The sequence below is a fragment of the Eublepharis macularius genome, chromosome 1 (assembly GCF_028583425.1).
Source record: "Eublepharis macularius isolate TG4126 chromosome 1, MPM_Emac_v1.0, whole genome shotgun sequence".
In the NCBI taxonomy this organism is placed as follows: domain Eukaryota; kingdom Metazoa; phylum Chordata; class Lepidosauria; order Squamata; family Eublepharidae; genus Eublepharis; species Eublepharis macularius.
In genome coordinates, this window is record NC_072790.1 from 14,475,822 (window position 1) to 14,499,741 (window position 23,920).

The 23,920-nt window shown below is 46.5% G+C and overlaps 2 protein-coding genes across 4 annotated transcripts in view; one reads left to right on the top strand and one right to left on the bottom strand.

Annotated features, from left to right (window-relative positions):
- APLF (aprataxin and PNKP like factor) overlaps positions 1 to 5,683 on the bottom strand; it is a 50,930-nt gene extending 45,247 nt beyond the window's left edge. The window contains exons 1-2 of one of the 2 annotated variants that reach the window (XR_008598207.1): positions 5,518 to 5,682; positions 2,008 to 2,079 (exon numbers count right to left, since the gene is read on the bottom strand). Coding sequence is in view for 1 of the 2 variants with exons in the window: in XM_054997797.1 (XP_054853772.1) it covers positions 2,008 to 2,079; positions 5,518 to 5,610 (165 nt within the window). In the remaining variant the exon portion in view is untranslated. Of the gene's footprint in view, positions 1 to 2,007; positions 2,080 to 5,517 lie in introns of both variants that reach the window. The other variant, XM_054997797.1, reaches the window with a different exon arrangement.
- A 98-nt stretch (positions 5,684 to 5,781) lies between these two features.
- On the top strand, positions 5,782 to 19,950 carry FBXO48 (F-box protein 48). Of its 2 annotated transcripts, XM_054997808.1 has the most exons (3): positions 5,782 to 5,927; positions 12,397 to 12,733; positions 19,400 to 19,950. In XM_054997808.1, exons 2-3 carry the CDS (start codon positions 12,416 to 12,418, stop codon positions 19,559 to 19,561), a joined length of 480 nt encoding a protein of 159 aa, XP_054853783.1. In that variant the 5' UTR covers positions 5,782 to 5,927; positions 12,397 to 12,415; the 3' UTR covers positions 19,562 to 19,950. The 2 variants fall into 2 exon arrangements, 1 of the variants encoding a protein (XP_054853783.1); XR_008598209.1 differs by lacking the exon at positions 12,397 to 12,733 and having other exon boundaries at positions 19,400 to 19,485.
- The last annotated feature ends 3,970 nt before the right edge of the window (positions 19,951 to 23,920 follow it).

Here is a 23,920-nt window from a genome sequence, read left to right on the forward strand (position 1 = left end):
ATGCGAATGATATTTCTGAGACGGTTTCTACTAAAAGGAGGTGCATTGTAGAGACCAGATTCACATCTTCCCAAATCTGGGCTGCTTCTGCTTCCTGTTGCAATAGCTTTTCCCATTAAAACTACTGGACAAATCACAGTGATTCCTGCTGCAGAACACTCCCTGCCTTACTTATTTGGCTCCTTCCCCTCTCCTTTGCAAAACGCATCATTTCTCCCCCCCCCCATCCCCCACAGATAACACTACGAATGTGGAATGCCCAGTGTTATTACCATTCTACACACAGGTTCAGCAGCACCCCAGCAGGACACAAACCCTGTGTTTAGGAGGGCTTTTATGTTAGCGAGGTTCAATCTCTTTCCCTCAGCAGTGGCCACAGGCAGATACGGGGGTATTCCGTATAGGGACAGGCTGTGTGACTGTGCTCTGAGGGAACCCGATTCAATCTCACATATTCTTTTTCGCTGCCCCAAATATTCTGCTATGCGCAGTTTATTGATTCGTCCTCTTTTTCCTGTGCAGAGGGATTTTTTGGATAAGGATCTAAAAATTTTCTTAGCTGACAAGGGTCCAGTAATAACTCTATCCGTTGCTGAATTCCTGGCTTATGTGTGGAAGTCAAGGGTAACATTTTATAAAGCCCCCTGTGACTGTGCTGTATCCTGAGATAATTTTGCTGTCTGGGGACACGATTGTGCTGCCCTATGAATTTATTTCACAACATTTCTCCTGTTTTGTCTGTATTATTTATGCCAATAAAGGTTGCTGTGTGTGTGTATAGACCAGATTCACATCTTCCCAAATCTGGGCTGCTTCTGCTTCCTGTTGCAATAGCTTTCCCCATTAATACTACTGGACAAATCACAGTGATTCCTGCTGCAGAACACACCCTGCCTTACTTATTTGGCTCTTTCCCCTCTCCTTTGCAAAACGCATCATTTCCCCCCCCATCCCCCACAGATAACACTACGAATGTGGAATGCCCAGTGTTATTACCATTCTACACACAGATTCAGCAGCACCCCAGCAGGACACAAACCACTCGCTTGGGAAGCCTCTGGGCTCCACAACCATGCCTACGGATTGCTATGTCATAGGAGACCTTGCATGGGGAAGGTGATAGAAAATCTTCCCAAACAGTCACTTTGCACACTGCATTATGTAAGGGATGGGGTGAAGTCATTGCAGTATTCCATCTGGCTATGCAGGAATTGGCACCTTTTTAAGTACGGACACAGAAGCATCATTACTGCACACAGTACCGCAATTGGTGGGTGGCTGTGGAGTTGCCGGGGATGCTATGAGAATGGTTTCCAGCGCTCCTGCACTACATTATCTAGCTTTTACTATAGTGATACTCTGTTCCTCAATGTGGCCACCTGCTCCAAGTTTCAGGAAAGTGGCCCAGGCCCTTGTCCACTGGGGCTAGTGGTTGGCAGGTGGCTCCCTGAGGTGAAGGCCTCATGCCAGGGACAGAAGCAAATGTGGCTCTTTTGGTTGAGGATAATTGCAAATGTAGTTGTATGTGAGCTGTGGAGGGAGTACCACTTTTCTGTTGGTATTCTGATACTTTCTGCTTTACTGTTGGGAATTACAATACTGAGACTCAAATCTTACAAAATGAAGCATCTGCAGTTTGTTGGCACCCACCTTTTACACAAGCCTGGCTGGCTGGCTTCACATTTTCTTGAAAAGTGGCTTTTGTGCCCAAATTAACTCAGAACACTTGCCCAAGATAGAAATGAAATACTTTCCTCATCCCTGGACCAGCTTTAGGAAGCCATAAATCTATATGGTTGTAGTTACGGAGGTAGTAACAGATTAACCGTGTAATCTTAAGCAGCAGCTTAAGGAGCCAACTTTTTTTCTCAAAAAAGCCTTGTCTCCTGCTATTTTTAAACTATGACTCTAATCGGGATGGGGAAGATGCAAATAAGAACATTACAACCAGCACTATAAGAATCAAAGCTTTCCATATTTTATTATACCGAGAAAGAAAATAGTTACCGGTTTGATGCAAAGCTGATCACCGATTACTTTCAGAATAGCATGATTCCTGGATACTCGTTTATCTGTGATCTGGAAAGACAAAAGGAAATCTGACATGAACAAGAGATAATGTAAAATGTCTTACATCGGTGATGATCTCCGTAACTCAGAAATTCACATGCCTAGATTTCACATACCAAGCAAGCAAGCAAGACAACCTTAAATTTATACTTGCCCTTCCCCATCATTAGTATGAAATGCACACTTAAGGAATTCCCCTGTTTATTCCAGTGGTTCAATCTGTGCTCCAAGGAGAGACTATATATCAATTTCAAATCTCTCTCTTCTCTGTATGAAGTGTTTAAGCAGTTGTAAGAGTGTATGAAGTGTTTAAGTGTTGTAAGAGTCCTAGACTAACACTTGAGTTATCAGTTGAAAGTAGAATTTTTCAGCTACAGAATAGCAGTAAATGCGATACCTGAGAGTCTCAATGAATGGAAATCCAATACATACAGCAGATGTCTGCATTCCAAGCACCAAGATGTTAAGTTTTTAAGAAGAACGCAGCAGAGAAGAGAAAGAGATCAAGTATGAAATGCTGGGGGATAAATCAAGTTTGCATGGACACTCCTATTAAGTTATTGCAAAGCCTAGTTCACCTAGTTCAAAGCCAGGCAAAGATAACTGTGTATCCACCAGTCTGCAATTCTACAGTTCTCCCACCAACTCCATCCCACCCCCACCCCCACCCTTTCTTGATGAAGGCTTGGGTATGCTATATGAGTCAGAAGCAAACTACCACCCTCCTCCTACCCACCTGCACAGAAGTTATAAAAAAACAAATAATGTAATACAAAAGGGGGGAAACAAGAGGGAAGGAAGTTCAGAGGCAAAAGAGGGCAGTCAGAAGATGGACAAAATTGTCATACCAAGGGAGAACTCCACAACCTTTCCCAGGGTTTACAACTGAACTGACAAGTGAGCATCCTAGCCCACCAGTGGTTCCAGCAGCCAGTCTGGCCCCCATGCCACCTGCTTGCTCGCTGCCACCTCTTGCTGGGGGAAGTTAGTCACACGTCCTTCAGCAGAAGCCAAACACGGGTAGGCTGAAAAGCACATTGTGGACATTACCAGCTTCAGGAAGTAGTAGGAGAAGAGAGGGAATTGGTGGCTGCTTGAATCAGCATTTCATTCATAGCCAGTTTGGTATAGTGGTTAAGAGCGCAGGACTCTAATCTGGAGAGCTAGGTTTGATTCCTCATTCCTCCACTTGAAGCCAGCTGGGTGATCTTGGGTCAGTCACAGCTCTCCCAAAGCTCTCTCAACCCCACCCATATCACAGGGTGTTTTATTGTGGGGATAATAACAACATACTTTGTAAACTGCTCTGAGTGGGCATTAATTGGTCCTGAAGGGCGGTATATAAATTGAATATTGTTGTTGTAGGTGTGCTTGTCTGTCAATTTAGAAGTGAAGCTGGCTTGGCCCCCAGGGTGGAGCCAGAGAGCATCTCCAGGCCCCCAGGGTGGAGCCAGAGATGCATCTCCAGAGAGCACTGCTGGCTCTCTAACTTGGTAACAGAACAGAGTGATGGGGCCCAACCTATGCAGGGCCTGACCTATACAGCCTGAGGGCCTGACCTATGCAGCCTGAGGGCCCAACCTATGCAGGGCCTGACTTATGCAGCCTGAACCCGCAGGGATAACCCTAAACAGGCCATAATAAAAGAGAATCATGATAGAATCACAGTATACTGACAGAAGAATGGACTCTTGAACACACTCCACTGTAGGCCACATACAGATACTTTTAAATTTGACTAACAGTACTAAGCTAAGCGGAGTTAATATCTTCCTTAAGCCCACTGACTTCAACAGACTTAGAAAGGTGCAGTGTATGAGGTCAGTCTCAAGAACATTACCTCATGAATCAGTATAAACAGAGCCATGGTATTTTTTCAAAATAAAATTAAAGCCTTTTAATTTACACAATTTTTAAAGACTACAGTAAGCAACTCTATTAAAATTACCTGATTTAAAAGGAAATTGGAATACAAAAACATACACTAACATACAAAGCAACAGAAGGCTTTTATAAATGAAGCACAACTATCCAAGGTAGCTTTTCTATGTGAGAAAGAAACATGAAAGCGATATCTCGTCATGTACCTGAACTGTATGTAATTGTATGCCATTCATATATGGGTGTGGGTGAGGGAGAAGAGTGACCAGCACAGGTGACCAGCAGGCAAGTGGGCAACCTGCCAGCATTGGCATGCACTTGAGATCCCTACCTCAGGCTGCTGGTGCAGAGTCATTTTTTTAAACACTTTCTTCTCACGTGTATATGCCCTGCCCTGGATAGCCCAGGTGAGCCTGATGTTGTCAGATCTCAGAAGCTAAGCAGAGTCGGCCTTGGTTAGTAATTGGATATGAGACCTCCAACAAAGACCAGGGTTGCAGAGGCAGGGAACAGCAAACCACCTCCGATAGTCTCTTGCCATGAAAACCCCGCCAGGGGTCACCATAAGTCACCTATGACTTAAGGGCACTCTCCACCATCTCACATGTATAGGCTCTCTAAAAATTTAAAAATACTCAGCATGTGTCATGAAGAAAAGCAGTGCTCATTGTTGGTTTACAGAGAGTACGGGAATTTTGAAAAATGTAACTTTTCACCTTCAACCTAAAGTAGTGAAATGTCCCTGAATGCTTTCTACTTCCTCATGCCTGGACCTAGGATTGCTAACTCCAGTCTGGGAAATTCCTAGAGATTTGGGAGCAGTGCTTGTGGAGGGGGATGTCATTTAGGATCTATAGTATACCGTAGAGTCGGCACTCTGAAACTGCCATTTCTTCAAGAACGGATCTCACTAGTCTGGAGATCAGCTGCAGTCTGTAGTTGGCAACTCAAGTTGGACCAACGTCTCAGAAAACAGGTGTTGGGAATTGGCTTGCCAACTCCAGCTTGGGAAATTCCTGGAGATTTGGGGGGGGGTGGAGCCTCAGGAAGGTGGAGTTTGGGGGAGGCAAGGGACTTCAGCAGAGCATAATGCCACAGACTCCACTTTCCAAAGCAGCCATTTTCTACAGGGCAAGACCTCTGTAGTCTGGAAAATAGTTGTAATCCCAGGAGCTGAGAAAAGCGTCTCTGGGGCTGCCACAGAAGACAACTTTTGGCAAAACGGGTCTGCCTCAGCAGAAGGCAACATCTTATGCTCCACTACACGAACTAAAAGAGGCTGAACAATCTTGGCCTAGAATGATTGTCAACCTCCAGATGGGGCTTGGAGATGTCCCAGAATTACAAGTGATCTTCAGACTAGAGAGATCTGTGCTTCCCCTGGAGGAAATGGCCGCTTTGAAGCGTGAACTATATGGCATCGTATGCTGCTAAGGTCCCTTCCCTCCTCAGGCTCCACCTCCAAATCTCCAGAAATTTCTCAACCCAGAGTTGGAAACCCAGTCTTTCACCTCCCCTCCATATTCTTCCTATGAGGGAGAGCAGGAGCGGCCCGCGGACACTTACTCCCAGCAGGGCGCCTCTTCCTATCACGGTCTCGCCCGGCGGCAGCACCACAGCGCTCCCCCCGTCCACCGGCGCTACTTCAAACCTTGACATGATAACAGGCCCGCTCGCCCCGCAGTTTCGCACGGGGGCCGAAAACACGAACGGACAGCCGTTCCATCGCTCTTTGCCTCCCCTCTCCCCCTTCCGGCTAGGGCGCAACGCAAAGTTCCGCCCTAGCCGGAACTTTGCATCGCGGCCCTGCCTTTTTAAAACACTGCGAAGTTTCAGGCGACTCCTGCGCTCACGATTAAACTACAGCCCCCAGAATGCTCCGCTCCAACAGAGCGGGCGGAGCTAAGAATGTAAACAAAAAAACGTTCGAGGAGGGGGAAAGACGTTAGAGCCGTTAACGGCCGCTGAGCGTTCAGGTGAGTGACAAGCCGGGGGCGCTAGTGAACGGGGTAGGGGGCGTCGCCCGGTGCTCAGCCGGCCAATCGCGGGGCGTGGCGAAGGGCGCCCGAATGCTAGGAGAGGGGCGTGAGTGGCTCCCATTGGCCACTATGAACGCTAATCAAACAGGCGGCCGAGGAAATATTGACGAACCTCGGGCCGCTCAATTCTCTTCAGTGTTGACAAACTGGACAGGTGTGTGGGAAGCGCGCATGCGCGAAGGGCAGAAAAGCCCCCCCCCCACAATTCTGGATAAATTGTGGCGGCGGCTGAGCTCCGCAGATGATTCCCCCCTCCCTCTTTGCACCCACAATTGATCCTGCCTTTAAAAAGGCGTGAGAAGAAATACCATATTTGCTGTGCGCACTCAGACCAATCAGAATAGTCAAGAATATTATCTGGGATCATCCCTTTGGTTTGTGCAGTGGAGAAATGCCGTAACTGGCTGTAATGTTTTATTGGTGAACCTTTTAATTGCCCTTTGACCTGCCTTGAAAATGAATGAAATACTGCCCTCAAGTCATAGCTGACTTACAGCGCCCCTTGGTGGCATTTTCATGGCAAGAGACTAACAGAGGTGGCTTGCGTGCGCGCTCTGTTGGTGGAATGAAGATGTCACTTCTGGAAGTGACATCACGTGAAGTGTGTGGCGATGTCATTTCAGTAAGTGACATCGTTGCATTGGCCGCGGGAGCTCTCCCACGCTCCGATTTGGCTGGTTTGGGGCCAAATCGGAGCTCAGGGATGCCCCCGCAACCAGCACGAGGGGTGGGAGTGCACGCATGGCACACGTTCCTGAGGTGCGTGCCAGTGGCGCGCATGCTTCAGGAGTTTGCCCCTTCCCGCCGATAGCTCAGCGATCAGTGGATAAGGGGGCAAATCCCCAGGAGTTTGCCTGCCACCAGCAGGTACCTGGTAACCCTACAGATCAGGCTCTCCTGGGCTATCCAGCATTAACTCACCCCCCCCCCCAAATGGGGTTGTGGAGGAGAGATTATTGGCAAAGGCCTTGGTTGAAACGCCAGTTGTACCTTGTTTCCTTAACATCATCCCATGTATAACTTTTTATAAAACCCTACATACTTCCACTTCTAAATGTTTCTGAAGAAGGAAGTTTTGAGTCTGGAAAAACTCATAACCTGGAAATCTAGTTGGTCTCTTGCTCTTCTACTGCAGACCAACACGGCTACCCACCGGAACCTATCTCCTTATACCCAGCTGAAAATAATGTATAATTTCTCTCCCACTGCAGACAATAGTGTCTGAGTCTATTGCCCTGAGTGGGCAATAGATTTAGCTGCAACTTCAAGGATCGTATTAAACATATTACTTATTCAGCCTCTTTTACACAGTCAGTTGCAGTGATGCCCAAAATGGCTCCTGCCGGGGAGTTTCCTAGCACCCGCTTGCTTCTTCTTCAAAGCACCTGTTCCCCACAGCAAGGAGCCAGTCCTGACTTTCATCAACTTCACTGGTGCTTCAGAAGACCCTCACTGCAGGGAGCTCCCATTCAGAAATTGCTGCCCCTATCATAGGAAAACTCCCCAATGTTTTGATTGCCAGACTATCTTGGCACAGGTCCTGCCTTGCAAGACAGCCATTTTGTGATTGTGCTCACTATCGTTCTCCAAATTCCAAAAGGGCCCATAGGCTCAACAAGTTGAGGAATCTCTAATCTATCAGCTGGCCTGTGTGGTTTCTGTGTATAGCGCAGTGCTTGTCTGACATCCTAATCTTATCAGTGGATGCTCTGGTTCCTTACCATGCACCCTTTCTCTTGCTCTTTTCTCTTCTCTTTACTTGTAACATGGGTTCCATCTCCTTTACCCCAGACACATCCTTGAAATGGACAATTGCAGTACTGTTCCTCAGCTCTGATCCATCCGCTCCCAGCACCAGTATGGCTTTGCCCCCTTCATCAGTACTTGGTGCATAAACAGAGAACCCACTGCCATGCCTGTGACAGACTTCTTGTTAACAGTGTCAACCAGAACATTAGAAGTGAGGCTCTTAATGTATCAGCAGGGGTTTTTTTTCTTTTGATGGCCAGCTAGGTGCTGCTCATAGCCTCATTTATGACCTTCCTCCCAGCAAAATTAGCACTGGGATGTGTTACACATTCTATCAAGGGAAGCTAATCTTCTACCACCTAGAGTAGACAAGAGGGCTCCTCCGAGTCAGAAACAACCAATATAAAAGAAGAAACCTCAAAGGTCAAAAGGAATAAAAGAATTTTTAAATTTTTAAATGCATTTTTGAGTTGCAAAGTACTAAAGTGTCAACATGCAATTTCTAGTAATTAATGCACATAAATATCAATAGATCATCCCATAAATATCCAATAAACATCCAAATATACAATTATGTACAAATACAATCAGGAGTCCAACTGGTAAAGTTCCATCCTATGACAATAATGCAAGTCATCCAGAGATGTACTCCGTGATGTAATTCTATTTGCTTGTTCCTTTATAGGTGTTCAAATGGAGTTTTCTTCAAAGGACAATACAGTCCAATGGTTATAGTAGATGGCTAAGTATGAGCTCAGGAGCCTGACGGGTACTGCCAACTTGTTATTCCGTTTTGGCAAATTCTTTATCAAAGGCTCTTAATTATACATACTGTAATTAAATTGTGGTGACATAACGTTATAACAAAACAAACAAAATATTAAATCACCAAAAACATGTTGTCATTTCCTGACATCAATAATAAAATTACAGTCACTCCAAACTATTAAAAGCTCTGAAATGTACAAATTGTGAAAAACGTATAATGAATTATAAATATTAAATCACCATAGGCTTATCATAATTTCTTATCATGAATGAACTTACAATCACTCCAACACCAATATTTCCATCTCCAGGAAGGAATCCAACAGACCATTGCCCTAAGGTGTTACTTCCCATTACAGCTTTTAACTCATTTTCTGCAGCCCCAAAGTTCAAATTTAAAGGTACAGTGTCACATTATAGGTAACCTTCATTTGTTTAAACCATGAGGGGTCAAAGTCCCAAGTTTGAATATCCATTCAGATTCCTTTTGCAATAGTCTCTGCTGTACATCAAGGCTCAAAGAAGGTTTGATCACTAAGAACAGACACTTTGAAATCTTTTCCCCCATGATTGTTTTCTATAAAGTGAGTCACCAAAGGGGCATCTCTAATTTTGTTTTTAATCCTAGATATGTGTTCTTGTATTCTAATCTTTAAAGACCGTGTTGTACTTCCTCTATACAATTTCTTGCAGGCACACTGAGTAACATAAACAGCATTGGCTGTTTTGCAGTTGGAGAATTCTTAAAGGATTCTCAATCTCAGTAAGTTTTACTGACAGGCCGCAGCTGATAGAAAAGAGTCCAGTAGCACCTTTAAGACTAACCAACTTTACTGTAGCATAAGCTTTCGAGAATCACAGTTCTCTTCGTCAGATGCACCTGACGAAGAGAACTGTGATTCTCGAAAGCTTATGCTACAGTAAAGTTGGTTAGTCTTAAAGGTGCTACTGGACTCTTTTCTATTTTGCTACTACAGACTGGCTAACTCCTCTGGATCTAACACCACAGATGGTACAACTTCTACAAGGAAAATGTCCCTCAGGTCATGCTATTGATGGTTGACAGTCCTTGAACTCAGAACGCACAAGTATATCCTTCAAACTTCTGGTTTTCCGGTAGCCTATCAGTGGTCTTTCTTTGCATCCCTCTATGTCTCCTAAAATGTGCCAATGTTTATAAATGACCTTGGCGATTCTCATAGAAAGGGGAGTATACTCTAATGCCCATTTTATTTTGCCCATAAAAAATAAAAAATAAAATGGGCATTAGAGTATACTCCCCTTTCTATGAGAATAAACTCTCTCTGGGTGTCTGTTCTGCCTTCCTCCTTGCTCTACTTATGACTCCATCTGAGTAACTTCTATGCTGAAAGGACTTATTCAGAAGATTCTCTTAAAGTCATTCTCCCAACTGGAGTTTCTCTTTAACCTGAGATATTGTCCCTTTGTGATGTTGTTCCTTAAATATCCTGGATGAAATGATGTGTAGTGTAAATAGGAACACTTATCTGTTGGTTTTTTAAAAGAGCACACACCCAGGTCCCCATTGCCTTCCTTGAAAACCACAACGTCCAAAAAGTTTAAGCAATTCGCGTTTCCTGCCCTGCTAAACTGAATATTTTCATCTAGGTTACTGAGCCAAATTTGTAAAGTCCCCAGCATGTGCAGATGTTTTTAGTACAGTAAAGACATCATCAACAAATCTGACATAAAGGCATAAATCATCATAAAATGGGTTCTTCTCTTTATCCAAAATGAAACTAGTCTCAATATTAGACATATACAGATTAGCAATTGATGGGGCAGCAGTACACCCCATCGCCACCCCCTTAACTTGAAAATAAAATTGATCTCTAAATTTAAAATAGTTTTTTTCAAGTATTATATCCAATTAGTCTCTCTGGAAGACTTGCATTATTGTCATAGGATGGAACTTTACCGGTTGGACTCCTGATTGTATTTGTACATAATTGTATATTTGGATATTTATTGGCTATTAATGGGATGATCTATTGATATTTATGTGTATTAATTATTAGAAATTGCATGTTGACACTTTAGTACTTTGCAACTCAAAAATACATTTAAAAATTTAAAAATTCTTAATATCAATTTATTCCTTTTGACCTTTGCGGTTTCTTCTTTAATATTGGTAGTCTTCTGTCACCAGCAGGAGGGTTAAAAGCCGGGAGATTCCAAATCATGCCAGATTCTGCCCATAACCCACCACATTTCAAGATTCAACTCAGATTCTGGCTTTGCCTAGGCCCTGGCCTGCCGAATCTTTCTGTTCTTCTGCCGATTCACCACTTTTTGTGATTGGCTCTCCCCTTGACATTCTTCTTAGGGAGTAATTTTTAAATAAGTATATTTTTATTTATTTATACCTTACTTTTCTTCTCAATGGCATCAAAAGCAGTTTCCAACATCTTTCCCCCTTCCTTCACTTGATCCTCAGACCAAAAACCTTGCGAGGTAGATTAGGCTATGAGAGAGAGGGGCAGGCCCGTGCTGAAAGAGAGGGTAGGGCCCAAGCATGTGCCCAGTGGATACTGAAGATCTGAACAGTTCTCCCAGAGCCTAGCCCAACCCTCTATCCATTACACTATGCTAGGGTTGTCAGGTCCTCCAGAGGTAAAAGCAGTGGATCGGGGGATTGTGGAAGCAAGTAGCGGGGTTGTGGGGGCAATACTAAATTGGGGGGCAATTTTTAAAAATTGGTCCGCAATTTAGTATTTGGGTTCAATTGGACCCCTGGTGCGACCTGTTTCTTCCACATCGCACCAGGAATGATGTTGCCCCACCACCACTGTGCTCCCTCCCCCCACCAGCCTGGTGAGAGGTGATGGGGGGCAGATCTCCCACCAGCAGACTGGCAAGTCTACACCATGCTGGATATCTATTTGTCTACTCATCTATCTATTCATGTGGTATCAGATTGGCCAGGTCATCCATCTTGAAACCGGGAGGCTCAGGGCTCCTGGCATGGGGCCACCACTTTTCTTCTTTTGCACACGTGCTCCATGGGCCCCTGAGGATGTCACTTCCAGTTTTAACAGGGCCACAGCAGGGCCAATTCTTTAGGAATCATCTAAAAAACATGGCCTAAACATAATGAAAATGCTTATGTTTGGGGCCGATTCCTAAAGAATCAGCCCCATTAAAACTGCAAGTAACATCATCAGGAGCCCATGGAACACACACGTGCTATTTAGTCGCATGCTCCATCCTGCCTCCCCATACCTCTCTCCTCTCTCTCCTCCCTGCCAGCCAACTGAGCAGTGGCAGCAGGCAGCCGCTGGGGGCCGGGATCCCTATGTGGTATAGGAGTTAACATGCTGGACTAGGGCCGAGACCCAGGTTTGAATCCCTCTTCTGCCCTTTCAGCCTAACGTACTTCACAGTGTTGCTGTTGTGAAGATAAGATGGAGGAGGAGAGGAGAACGAGGTAAGCTGCTTTGGAACAAGAGTTTTTAAAAGTTTAAATCGCCCTCAGCGAAAATGGTCACATGGCCGGTGTCCCCGCCCCCTGATCTCCAGACAGAGGGGAGTTTAGATTGCCCTCCGCACCGGGCAGTGTGGAGGACGATCTAAACTCCCCTCTGTCTGGAGATCAGGGGGCGGGGACACCGGCCATGTGACCATTTTCAAGAGGTGCCAGAACTCCGTTCCACTGCATTCCAACTGAAAAAAAGCCCTGGGTATAAATGAAGTAGAACAATAAAATACATACATACAATCTATCTGTTGTGATTACATAATTATAGCTTTATTTACTTCAGCAACTAATACAAGCACCATTAACGCTTCTCCAACCAGTGTTTCAAAGAGGTCAGTACTGATTTCATTTCTATTCACTCAACTTTCTACATCAATGTCACTTTTTTAGAAAGAGCGAGATCTAAACTATGCCCAAAGGCTCTAAGCAGACAACTCCCCAACAAAATACTCACCCTGTTGCTGCCTGCAAGAAGTTCTCCGTCCCGTCCGAGGAGAACCAAAAAACAAGTCCAAAGGATTTTGTGCAGCTTCTCCCGTTAGAAATCAGCATGAAGATTTTTAGCCAGCTTGACATTCAGAGCTTGTGCCATGCTGCCATGACCTGCAAAAGCTGGAACCACACCCTGGAGGCCTGTGATAATTTGTGGAAACATCACTGTCTAACTGTAAGGTCCGTCTGTCAGCGAGAGATTGACGGGGACAGAGGCAACGGGTATTCGTGGAAGGTACGTTTAGAACAGACTGGTCATCACGGCACTAGCAGCGTGATCCTCAGGAGGGCTTCACCCTTCCAAGCCATTGGACTCCCAACAGGCTTAGAGCAGAACCACAAGTGACAAAAGACACAGATTGGATACTTGTCTGCTTCCCTCAAGTTTTGATGGGAAATGTAGGCAGCTTGGCGGAATGTTGGACAAGTGACAGTTGAAAAGTCCATTGGACAGCAGTCGGAGAGCCAAGCTGCGAGACCAGGACGCCTACATTTCCCATCAAAACTTGAGGGAAGCTGACAAGTGTCCAACCTGTGCCTTTTGTCACTTGTGGTTCTGCTCTTAGAAGAGTGTAACTCTGCTCAGAACAATCAAGACTGTTTGCCACAATTCTTATTAGGTAGCTTCAGGCATCTCCAGTACAGTTCCTGTAAAGCTCAGTCTGAGGAACATGGTAACAAGGAATGTGGTGGTAGGGAGGGAATCTGTCACAAAGAAGCGTTGTGTCTCCATCCTCTCCCTGCGAAATACCCCTCTCCCCACATCCACATGCCCCATTATCTTGGCAAATACGGGATCAAGATCATGTGTTTATCAAGACAAAGCTGAGTTGGTTCCCCATCTGGATTCACTTCTACTGTCAAAGCCCAGATGAAGGAAACGATGGACAAATTAGCTTGGGTGGGGGTCTTCGCAAGGGAGAATCAACAGGCAAGAGAAGGAGTACTACACTGCTGCCTCCCACCAAGGCTGTTTCCACACTTCTTTAAAGGGACGGCCCACTCACCGAACGCTGGTGGCTTTCCCCCTTGATTCCAGATGTCTCTGTTTTCAAAACCATTGCAGGCTGTTTCACTTCCGTTTTTTCAGCGCCTTTTCTAGGAACATGGGAAAGTGTGGTCCCAGAAAAGGCGACGAAAAAACAGAAGCCAAACAGCCTGCAGCCATTTTGAAAATGGAGACATCTAGAGTCAAGGGGGAAAGCCGCCAACATTCAGTGAGTGGGTCATCCCTTTAAGGATGTGTGAAAAGGGCCGAATTCTCTTCTATTGGTGTGGGTGTTATAATGAGGGGAAAATGGTATTCCTTCAGTGTGTAGCTTAGCCCAAACTATGTTGAGGGGAAGTATTTTTTTAGCCACTAGTTTGTAAGACTGAACCATCTAGCTCAGTTTTAAATATATGTAAAAATGCCCAAGTATGTCACATGCTTAATGAAAATTTGACAGATTAAAAAAAAAATCTGTTGGAAGGGGGCAATTTTGGAGCAGAAAAGTACTGGTGGGGGAAAGATTAAGATCCCCTCCCCTTCTCACTTACCGCTAATTCTCTCCTCTAAATCACCTTCTCCCAAAGCAGATTCCCCCCTGCCCCACAAAAAGCGCTGTCAAAATTTTAAATAATGTTTAGTCAAACTTTTAGCCGCAATGAAAATGTCAAAGTTTCTTTGCTTCACTAGAGGGCAGTAGAACATCTACTCTACATCTGAAGTCCATTGTAAACTTGAAATACCTTTTTCTGGAGCACAACATTCTCTTCCATTTTAGGGTGTTTTCTTCAGTTGGTCTATAATGCCAATGCAAAACCTATATGGGCTAGAATATATATAATTGATATATTTTTTGTCTTCTATAGTATATTCATGACATATTCACACAATTACCAGCAGTGTGGGTAATTTTCCCTTTTTTATTTTATCATACACAAACCCCTGTATAAAACATGGAATAAACTAAACATATACATTTAAACATAAACTAAAATCATTCAAATCATATAGTCCACATATCTATATAGAACTTGCCTTATATATTCTTGATTTTTCACTTCCGTTTAGATACCTCTGTTCTGTCTGTACTGTCTGTCTTCATGGCGGTTTTGTTACAAACATGTATTACAAACATACATTGCCAATCTCTTCCCTTTATATTCTAATTTGAGCTTAAATTTATTCTTACTTATTCCTTTTTTTTAAAAAAAATTATTTTAAAAGAAAAAGAGAACAGAAAGTGCATAAAAAGCTTAAATAACATATAGTATAGTGAAAGAAAAACAGACAAGATATGTAACAGTACAGCTAAATTAGAAAATATTACTCTTTGGGCAGCCCAGTCCTAAAGCCTGGCCCAGTGCCCGCAACCACATGTCGACATATAAGTGGTGCTGCTCGGCCCCTCCCTATGGACTTTTGCAGGAGAGCCACGCCGGCGCCTGAGCTTGGTAAGGTGAGGCATGGCTGCTGCCAAGACCACCTGCCCACCATTCCCGACAACCCCACCCACACCAGCCAATGGCTGCACTGCTCCGCTGACAGGTCTGTGAGGGGCAAGCAGCAGTGCAGCCAATGGGGAGGCCACAATCCCCACTACCCAACAACACCCCCCCCGGTCAGGGAGCAGGCATCCCTGCTTGGGGAGGCAGAAGGGCTGCCAGACCCCCGGTCGGGGCAGGGAATCCCCCGCCCCCACCCTCCCACCCCTGCCCCCACCTACCTGGCCAGCGGGGGGGCTCTCACACCTTCAATGCGTGCCCCCCTGCGGGGCTGCGCACCCCCGCGCACAGCAGCCGCCAGGATCAGGCCTGTTTTGGCCTGGATCTGGGCCCCTGTGGAGCGCAGGAGCATTCCTGCGCTCCACAAGGGCCCACAATGGACCCGATCCGCACCAAAACGGGCCCAATCCATGCCAAAAGGGGCACGGATCGGGCCCATTTTGGCGCGGATCGGGCCCGTTGTGGGCCACTGCGGAGTGCAGGAATGCTTCCATGCTCCACAGGGGCCTAAAACGGGCCCGATCCGTGCCAAAACAGACCCGATCCATGCCAAAATGGGCTCGGATTGGGCCCATTTTGGCGTAGATTGGGCCCGTTGTGGGCCCCTGCAGAGCGCAGGAACGCTCCTGCGCTCCACAGGGGCCCACAACAGGCTCAATCCACACCCAAACGGGCTGCGTGGTGACGTCACTAAGTGACGTCATCGCGCCTGCAGAAGTGCGCGTGTGTGCGCTCTGCGTGCACACACACCCCTCTCAGGTAAGAGCCAGGCCCCAATCTCCCACTGGGAGATCGAGGGGGCCTGGCAACCCTAGGAAGCAGAGATAACACTGAAGGTGAAGACAGGGCACTCACCCTCTTGCCAGCTTGGTGTAGTGGTTAAGAGCGCAGGACTCTAATCTGGAGAACCAGGTTTCATTCCTCACTCCTCCACCTGAGGCCAGCTGGGTGACCTTGGGTCAGTCACAACTTCTAGGAGCTCTCTCAGCTCCACCCACCTCACAGGGTGCTTTGTTGTGGGGATAATGATGACATACTTTGTAAACCGCTCTGAGTGGGTGTTGTCATCCTGAAGGGAGGCATATAAATCAAATGTTATTATTGTTATTGTTATTATTATTGTTGTTATTGCCTGTTCAACCCCAATTCTGATGAAGGCCAGGCTGGTGGCTGCAGCCCTGTGAGCCTGCAAATCCCCCGCTGCCACTACCACCACAAGAAACAGGTCCCCCTCCCTGAAAAGTGGAACCAGAACGGTGGCAGGACCCGGCAAGAGTCGCACTTGCAGCCTGCAGCACTTGGGATCAGCCCCCAGATCCTGGAGAGGCAGGTGAGGGGTGGGTGGGTTTTTCAATGAATGACTGGAATGCCCATTGGAAACCACACAAGAGACCAGAAGGCCCATTGGAGGTGATGGGAGCGACAAACACTTACAGACTTGCGGTGGTGCCATTTGAATGCATTACTGGATCAAAAGATGCAAGGAGAACACGGGTTGGTCCTCGGGAGCCATCCTCTGCCCCTGGGGTAATGCCCCCCGGAGTGGACTGACGGTCTGCAGAACCAGGGAAACTGATCGTCCACCCCCTCTCCCATGCACCAGATTTCCCAAGTCCATCCCTGCCTCTGCAAACAGCGAAAAGGAGGGTGGTCCAGCTTCCCAGAGGAAGACCCCCAGAGACCCCAAGATGTCGCTCCATATGCCCCATCTCCCGGCAGCAACCCCCCTTTCTCCTGCATGCAGCAGTCGTTTGCCTGGCTTATCAGATGCCAGCAGCTTTGTCTGTCAGAGAATGAGAGTCCTCAGTGGTGCCCCCCCCCCGCCCCGCCAGACATACATGGGCCACACTACAATTCCCACCCCACTGTCACGGGGGGTGCGGGGTGGGCAGAGAAGCTGGATGGGGCCCCAAGGCACCACTGGACACCTGCTCCTTCTGGCAGCAGAGCCCATCCCATCCATCCCAGCCCTGAGCCAAGAATCATTCCCTGGGATGTGTGAAAAGACATCCCTACGGGGAGTTGTGGGGGGAACTACTATCATTGTCAGGCAGGCAATCAAACAGACAGGCAGTTTGTTGTCTTTCAACTCTTATTTTATTAAACTAGAAAATGTGAAGAGGTTCTCTGGACATGTGTCTTGCCCATGTCCCTTGGCTGGAAAGGGAGCAAAGGCAATGTATTGTCGAAGGCTTTCACGGCCGGAGAATGATGGTTGTTGTGGGTTTTCTGGGCTGTATTGCCGTGGTCTTGGCATTGTAGTTCCTGACGTTTCGCCAGCAGCTGTGGCTGGCATCTTCAGAGGTGTAGCACCAAAAGACAGAGGTGACACTGAGAGATCTCTGTCTTTTGGTGCTACACCTCTGAAGATGCCAGCCACAGCTGCTGGCGAAACGTCAGGAACTACAATGCCAAGACCACGGCAATACAGCCCGGAAAACCCACAACAACCATCGGAGCAAAGGCAGTTTGCGCTGCAGTCTGAGCCGCAAAATCCATTCCTCATCCTGCCCTCAGAGGGGCGAGGTTGAGATGCAGGCTCCCTTGGGGAACTGCTCCCTGGGCTGGACCTGAATGGCACCCATGCAGGATCACCGGGAGCTGGAACAGCCATGCTCTTTGGTGGTAACTTGCGACCTGCCTGAAAGGGAAACAGACACATGTGTTGCAAGGGACCTGGTCCTGTGCAAGCCCCAGCCCAGTCTGCCACATTCTAGGAGGGTGTCCATGGGTGGGAGCGGCGGCGGAGCTCCATTGGCACGGGTGCAGCCCGCAGGCAGATGATGCATGCCACTCCAGCGAGAAGTCACTCATCTGCCTCCGGATGGTCTGATCCTGTGAGGGAGACAGTCGAGGGGCTGAGCACCCACCACCAACAAGGGAGTTATGAAAACCCAGTCACCCCAACCTGCGGCCGTACTTCCTCCTCTACCAGGGGAGGTGCCCAGTTGAGGGAGTCTGAACAGAGCCCCAAAATGGGAAGCTGGACACCCCCCCCCAATGACTATGTCGAGGGTGGTTCCCTGGGCAACTGCCTTTGTGACTGGCGGGGGCAACTGCCACCCCCCCACCGGCAGGGCTCACCTGCAGGGGCTGGTGTTCAGGAGGGTGAGGGGAGGGGAGCAGCTGGTACTGATGAGCAAGCCAGGGTGCCATCATGTCAACTTCTTCTTACCTGTCAGAGTACCCTCACCCCTTCATCAGCCAGGACTCAGGTGTTAGATAACCTGCAAGGAAACTTGGGTGGGGTTTGTTAGTATGACATTCCGGACTAGGCGCTTCTTCCCTTGAGTGAGTGCAAAGCACTCCCTGATTCCTCAAAGTCCCCCAAGTGCGCTTGTGCTCCACCACCGTGAGCACCCTCTCCCTCCTCACACTCAACGTCCCTGCAGCAGGGGGCAGCTGGGCAGAGCCTCCGGCCACCTGCCAGCTTTCCTGGGTTCATGGGCCCCTCACCTGGAAGTTATATAGGATGTCCAGTGAGCTGATTGGGTGCACGGAGGGGGGCTTGCTGCCATGAGGGCGCACATGGATTTGTCTCTGTGGTAGTTGCCGTCCTATGCTCCACTGGGCCTCATGGGTGGGGTGTGATGTGGGGGGAGCTGAGTTTTCCCATTCAATGGGTGCCTATGGGCCACTTTTTTTCACAGCATAACCTTCTGCCACTGCAGAGGGCATGCTTGGGCCCGGAGCAGCTTAGGGAGCTGACGAACTTCTTGCCTGCCCCTGGCCCCTCCCCCTTTGGCACCTGCTCAGGAATTTACACCACACTTACACCTCTGCCTGGACACCTGTCCTGGCTGCCGCCACTGGGCTGCAGCAGGGGTGTGCCTTGCTTGGCCACTGGCGGAGGGGCGGGGGTTACACTCACAATGACGTAAACCTTAGTCCACTCCCTGAGCGCTTTCAACCCACCCCTTAGGATTGCACAGTGCCCAAAATTTTATACGCTACAGTCTGTATTCAACTTTATACTTTTCATTTTATATTTAACGTTTTTAAAACTTTAGTTTTATAATTGGTCTATGTCCATATTAACTATTCTTAATTTTTTGTAATTTGCAAGTACATAATCAAAGAAATCTCTCCAATTCCCCTGAAATTCCAGTGTTGGTCGGTTGTGCATATAAGAATTTAGTTTAGCCATAGATGCATATTCTTACCTATTCTTGAGCAGTGTGGGCAATGTTCAAATGTGCTTCTAAATCTCACCCTTGACAATAGTCTTAAATTTTATTTCTGAAACAACTATGGAGGGAGCTGCAGCTCCAAGGGAGAGGTAACAAAGACACATCCCACAAGCAAAACTCCAATCATAGACATCTGGATCCAAGCCTACAGTTACTGACGTATGTCAGTATTATTTCAGCGGCCCTTTTGATTTCTTCTTCTTCCCATTTATTTTTATCAGATCACACTGCTGAGAAACTATCGGAAAAGCAAAGTGAAGTATGAGTGGTTGAGCGGGAAGTATAGCAACATTCGTTCCCGTAGTGGCTTGCCAGAAAAGAGCATGTATCCCATGGATGCGGACACCTGGGGAGAAATCCTGGAAGCAGAATTGGAGCGCTAAGGAGTCCTTCTCAGCGACTAGTTGAACTGATTAGCACAAATATTTAACGGCGTACTGTATTTAACATTTGTTGGGGGCCAAGGGGAAAAACAACTGCTCTATCAAACTTTGATGTTTTGCACTTTTAGAACTTCTGGCTTTTTCATTCTCTTTTGGAAAGGTTAAGTTGCTGGGTTTATATTTTCAGTCCACTATTGCAGGGACTTATTTCTTGGATTCGCTCCAAATGCACTTTGACAATAATGACTAATATTTTTAAATGCTTGGACGTGTGCTCTTCTTGAATAAGAATAAACCATGATAGCATAATCATGAGCAAAGAAGGGGAAAGAAAAGGAAAGGAAATGCTTACAACATCAACAAAATCAGCAAAAGTATTCTGGTTTAGATCTGGGGTCAAGGAGTGCAGACATATTTCACCATCTGTTCCTAGGGAAGATTGCTTCTTATCTTCAAGCCATACATGTGGTATTACTGGGTGTACAAGAAGACCAGAAAAAAGTTGCACTGTGTATGAGTAAATGTCATATTCACTAGTCCTGCCGACCAGACTTGACAATTCCATTCTTCAGAGCTGTGGATATAATTCTCTCTAAGGCCTAATTTCATTTTCTTGAAGGGCTGCTACCTTTTTGAGACCTTGCTGTTGTGTTTTATATTTATTGAACAATGGCTGTCGTCACACGGGCATCTCTTCCGTTAAATTTACAGCATATAGCGTCCTACCTGTTATCGTCGCAGTAACGTTTCTTTGGGTCACCTAACGGCACTTCACGCCACCAGCTGTCCACACCGTGCAGAAGCAGCTCCTCCCCCCCCTTTTTTATTATTCTGGCATTTAATTCCGCTATAACGGAATAACAGCATATAAACATTCCGTTAGAGCAAAACATTACGATCCTTTTGTTTTTCCAACTTTGAAATTATGTAAATAGCCCTTTGCCTACAGAAAACTCCCTGGCCGATTCCAGACGACTAACCTTAAGTCGCCTCATGCCGCCCTCTTCCGGATCGCGACGGGGAAAATGCGAAATATCGTGTTTCCTCGCGCGAGTTTTGCGCGATGACGCGCAAAACTCGCGCGAGGAAACGCGATATTTCGCATTTTCCCCATCGCGATCCGGAAGAGGGCGGCATGAGGCGACTTAAGGTTAGTCGTCTGGAATCGGCCCCTGTCTGACGTGATCCCCATCGCTGACGACGCTGCCATGGCGACTGAGTCATTTTTACTTCAGCAGAAAGTTTGCATTGTGTTATGTCGTTATGGCGTTATAAGGACATAATAAAATAAAAAAAGGGGGAGTCGCAGGAAGAAATGGATTCTGGGATTGAAGGGAGGGTATAGGACGTTGCAAGGCGAAATACATCGATGTGAGGCATTCATACTGAGGCACAAAATAGAGCGACTATCAAGCACAAAGCAGAAGAGAGAAAATCGCTACAGTGTTGGAATAAGGTGGGTGTTTGCCGGGAAAGCGCCATTTTAGCGCTAAATAAAAGCCCGTGTGACGACGGCCAATATTGTATATTTAAACAATTTTTAAGCAGCTTGATCCACAAAGATTAAACAGGTGAAAGTTTTCTCATCACTTTGGCACTGTGCTAAGAAAACTGGCTGAATGTCTTTGTGGCAAAACAGTTATTAAAGGTCAGTTTTCAAAATGGGGAGGTCACCCTGTTCTAGTGTTGTCAACTGCCTGTAGGAAAAAAAATATCCTTTCCCTTTAACAGAGGCTTAATGACATGTAATTTGCCAGGTGATGTGATTTACCTGCCTGCCACGAAAAACTTCAGCTGCCTATTTCCACACGGGAAGTCTCTATTAAGGGGACAGGGCATATTTCTGCAGGCCTTTAGGCAGCCCTATTCCATCCAGCCTTCAGTCTATGACTACTCCGCTTCTTATTGAGTTAAGGATTTACTGAGTAAAAGTTTCATTTCATCTCCTCTTCAGATGGAAAATCTAGAATTAAACAGCCCATTGCAAGGGAAAGCAGTTGAAGTACCAGCAAGATCTGGTATGTGTATAAGAGAAAAGGTTTGTGTGTTTGGGACCCAGTTGACTCTGATCACTCCATCCTCTTCATGGGAGCCACATCCTTAATATGTGGTCTGAAGAGGGCAGCTGAACGTATTGACTTGGAAGAAAGTTTCACCAGTTCCGGTGGACATGATTTCCTAGTCGGTTTTACACAGGCGTGCTGCCACAGAATGCCTTCTTTTAAAGGGAGATTTCATATCCAAAGGCAGCAGACCTCTGAATCCCAGCACTAGGAGGCAACATCAGAACTTGACCTCCGTGCGTTGTCTGTTGACTCTCCAGGGCAACTGGTTGGCTGCAGTGTGAAACGGGATGCCGGACCAGAAGAACCACAGGCCTGATCCAGCAAGGCTCTTCTTACGTATGCAGACAGCTCTCTGTTTTACACGGACGAAATTACAGGATTATATGAAAGTACTGAACCCTCTTACTCTATCTCAAGAGTACAAGTCACCTAATTCAGAATGTTCAGAGAAGAATGTTCAGACGACAGAGATCAGTTCCCCTGGAGGAAATGGCAGCTTTGGAAGGTGAATTCCTTGGCATTGTACCCTGCTGAGGTTCCTCCCCTCCCCTCCCTGTGTTTCACCCCAAAATCTCCAGGAATTTCCCAAACCAGAAGTGGCAACCCTACTTAGGATAGTCACATGCTGTCAGCTTAACCTGTCTCACAAGGTTATTGTAAAGATAAAACGGAGGAGAAGAGAATGATGTAAGCCACTTTGGGTCCCCACTGCAGAGAAAGGTGAGGTATAAATGCAATAAATAAATAAATAAAACTTGGAGAACGCAGCACATCTGTATACAGAGTATGACTAGACCATTTATACTGCAAGGGAAATGAAGGAACCATTAGGCTAAGCTGACCCAGTATGGCAAGTATTTTTGGCTACCCACTAAAACCAAATCATTTTTGCGTGGCCAAATTTATGTCTAGGAACTTCTCAATAGGGGTTCGCGTCCTGTTGAAAAAGAAGAGAAATTAGTTCTGATTTTGTTTTTCCCCCCTTTTATCTAATTTATTTTATTATTGCTTTTTATTTAAAACATTTCTATGCCATTTTCTGACCCAAGGCAGAGAATATTAAAACCTTAAAATATGTTAAACATTAAAACGTTTCAGACATTGCAAGCAGCATTTCAAATATAAATATATATAGAATATGTAAAGCAATTAAATGAACAGGGCTTCTAAGAGCAAGGGAATGCCAAACAAACAAAACATCGTCACCTGCTTGTGGTAAATGAGGATAGAGGGAGACAAGCAAATCTCACTGGGGAGGGAGTTCGAAAGGGTTAGCGCCCTGACCAAAAAGGCCCTTTCTCAGATTGTCACCCATCTAGCCACAGAAGGTGAGGGCAACCGAAAGCACCGAAAGGGGACCAGAGAGGTCAGGTAGGTTCATATGGGAGTTGGTGTATTTAGAACTGTCTCCACATGTGTTTCCTGGTTAAGGATGCAAATAGTCCTGAAGAATAACATCCTTTAACAGAGGTTTAATGTGTGGACGCAGGCCGCTGATGCTTCTCATGGCATGGAGCAAACCACATTATTGGCTAAATAATATTCCATTAAAGTTCTACTAAAGGGACCCGGCATTCCCCCCCCCCCACTCCAGGCAGTTGGCTATCCTGTTCCTGGTGGCAGTTCAAGACTTTAAAAATTATTATTATGGAAAACCATTTTTAGTTGACTTTCCATCAATTTTTGCTCCGTTTCTCATGGGTTTCTTCATATTCATTTTTTACCAGATGGATTGTTATTTTATATATTTAAAAAATAAAATGCTAGATAAAAATGTCAGGCGTGAAGAAAGAAAAAAACTCAGACAAAATAACAAAATCAGTGACTTACAAGATGTGAAAACACATCCTAAAATATAAAAGGCAAACTGTGTTGCCAACGACTCACTTTTTATCCCCTCACAGGCATAGTACATGGGGATAAGAAGTGAGTTGCGGGAACATGGTTTGCCTTCCTACTGCCTCCTCACAGCCTCTGGAGGCCCGAGAAGGCCCAACACGCCTTTCCACCGCCTTTGCCAGGCCCTTCCACCGCCTTGGGGCTTCCAGAGGCCTGGGAAGCCTCAGCCCAGTGAAGGGAAGACCCAGCACGGCTGCTGGAAGGCATGGCGCCGCAGCCCGGCATGCAGCTGATTCGATGGACCCTCTCCTGGTGGCAGAGCACCTGTGCTTCACAGTGGCATCGGTTACCACCAGGAGGGGCCACTCAAATTGGCAGCACCTGTCCTGGCAGCAAGTGGCCACTTAGCAGCAGCATCGTTTGCCACTGGGACAGAGCCCGCTATCCACTGCTG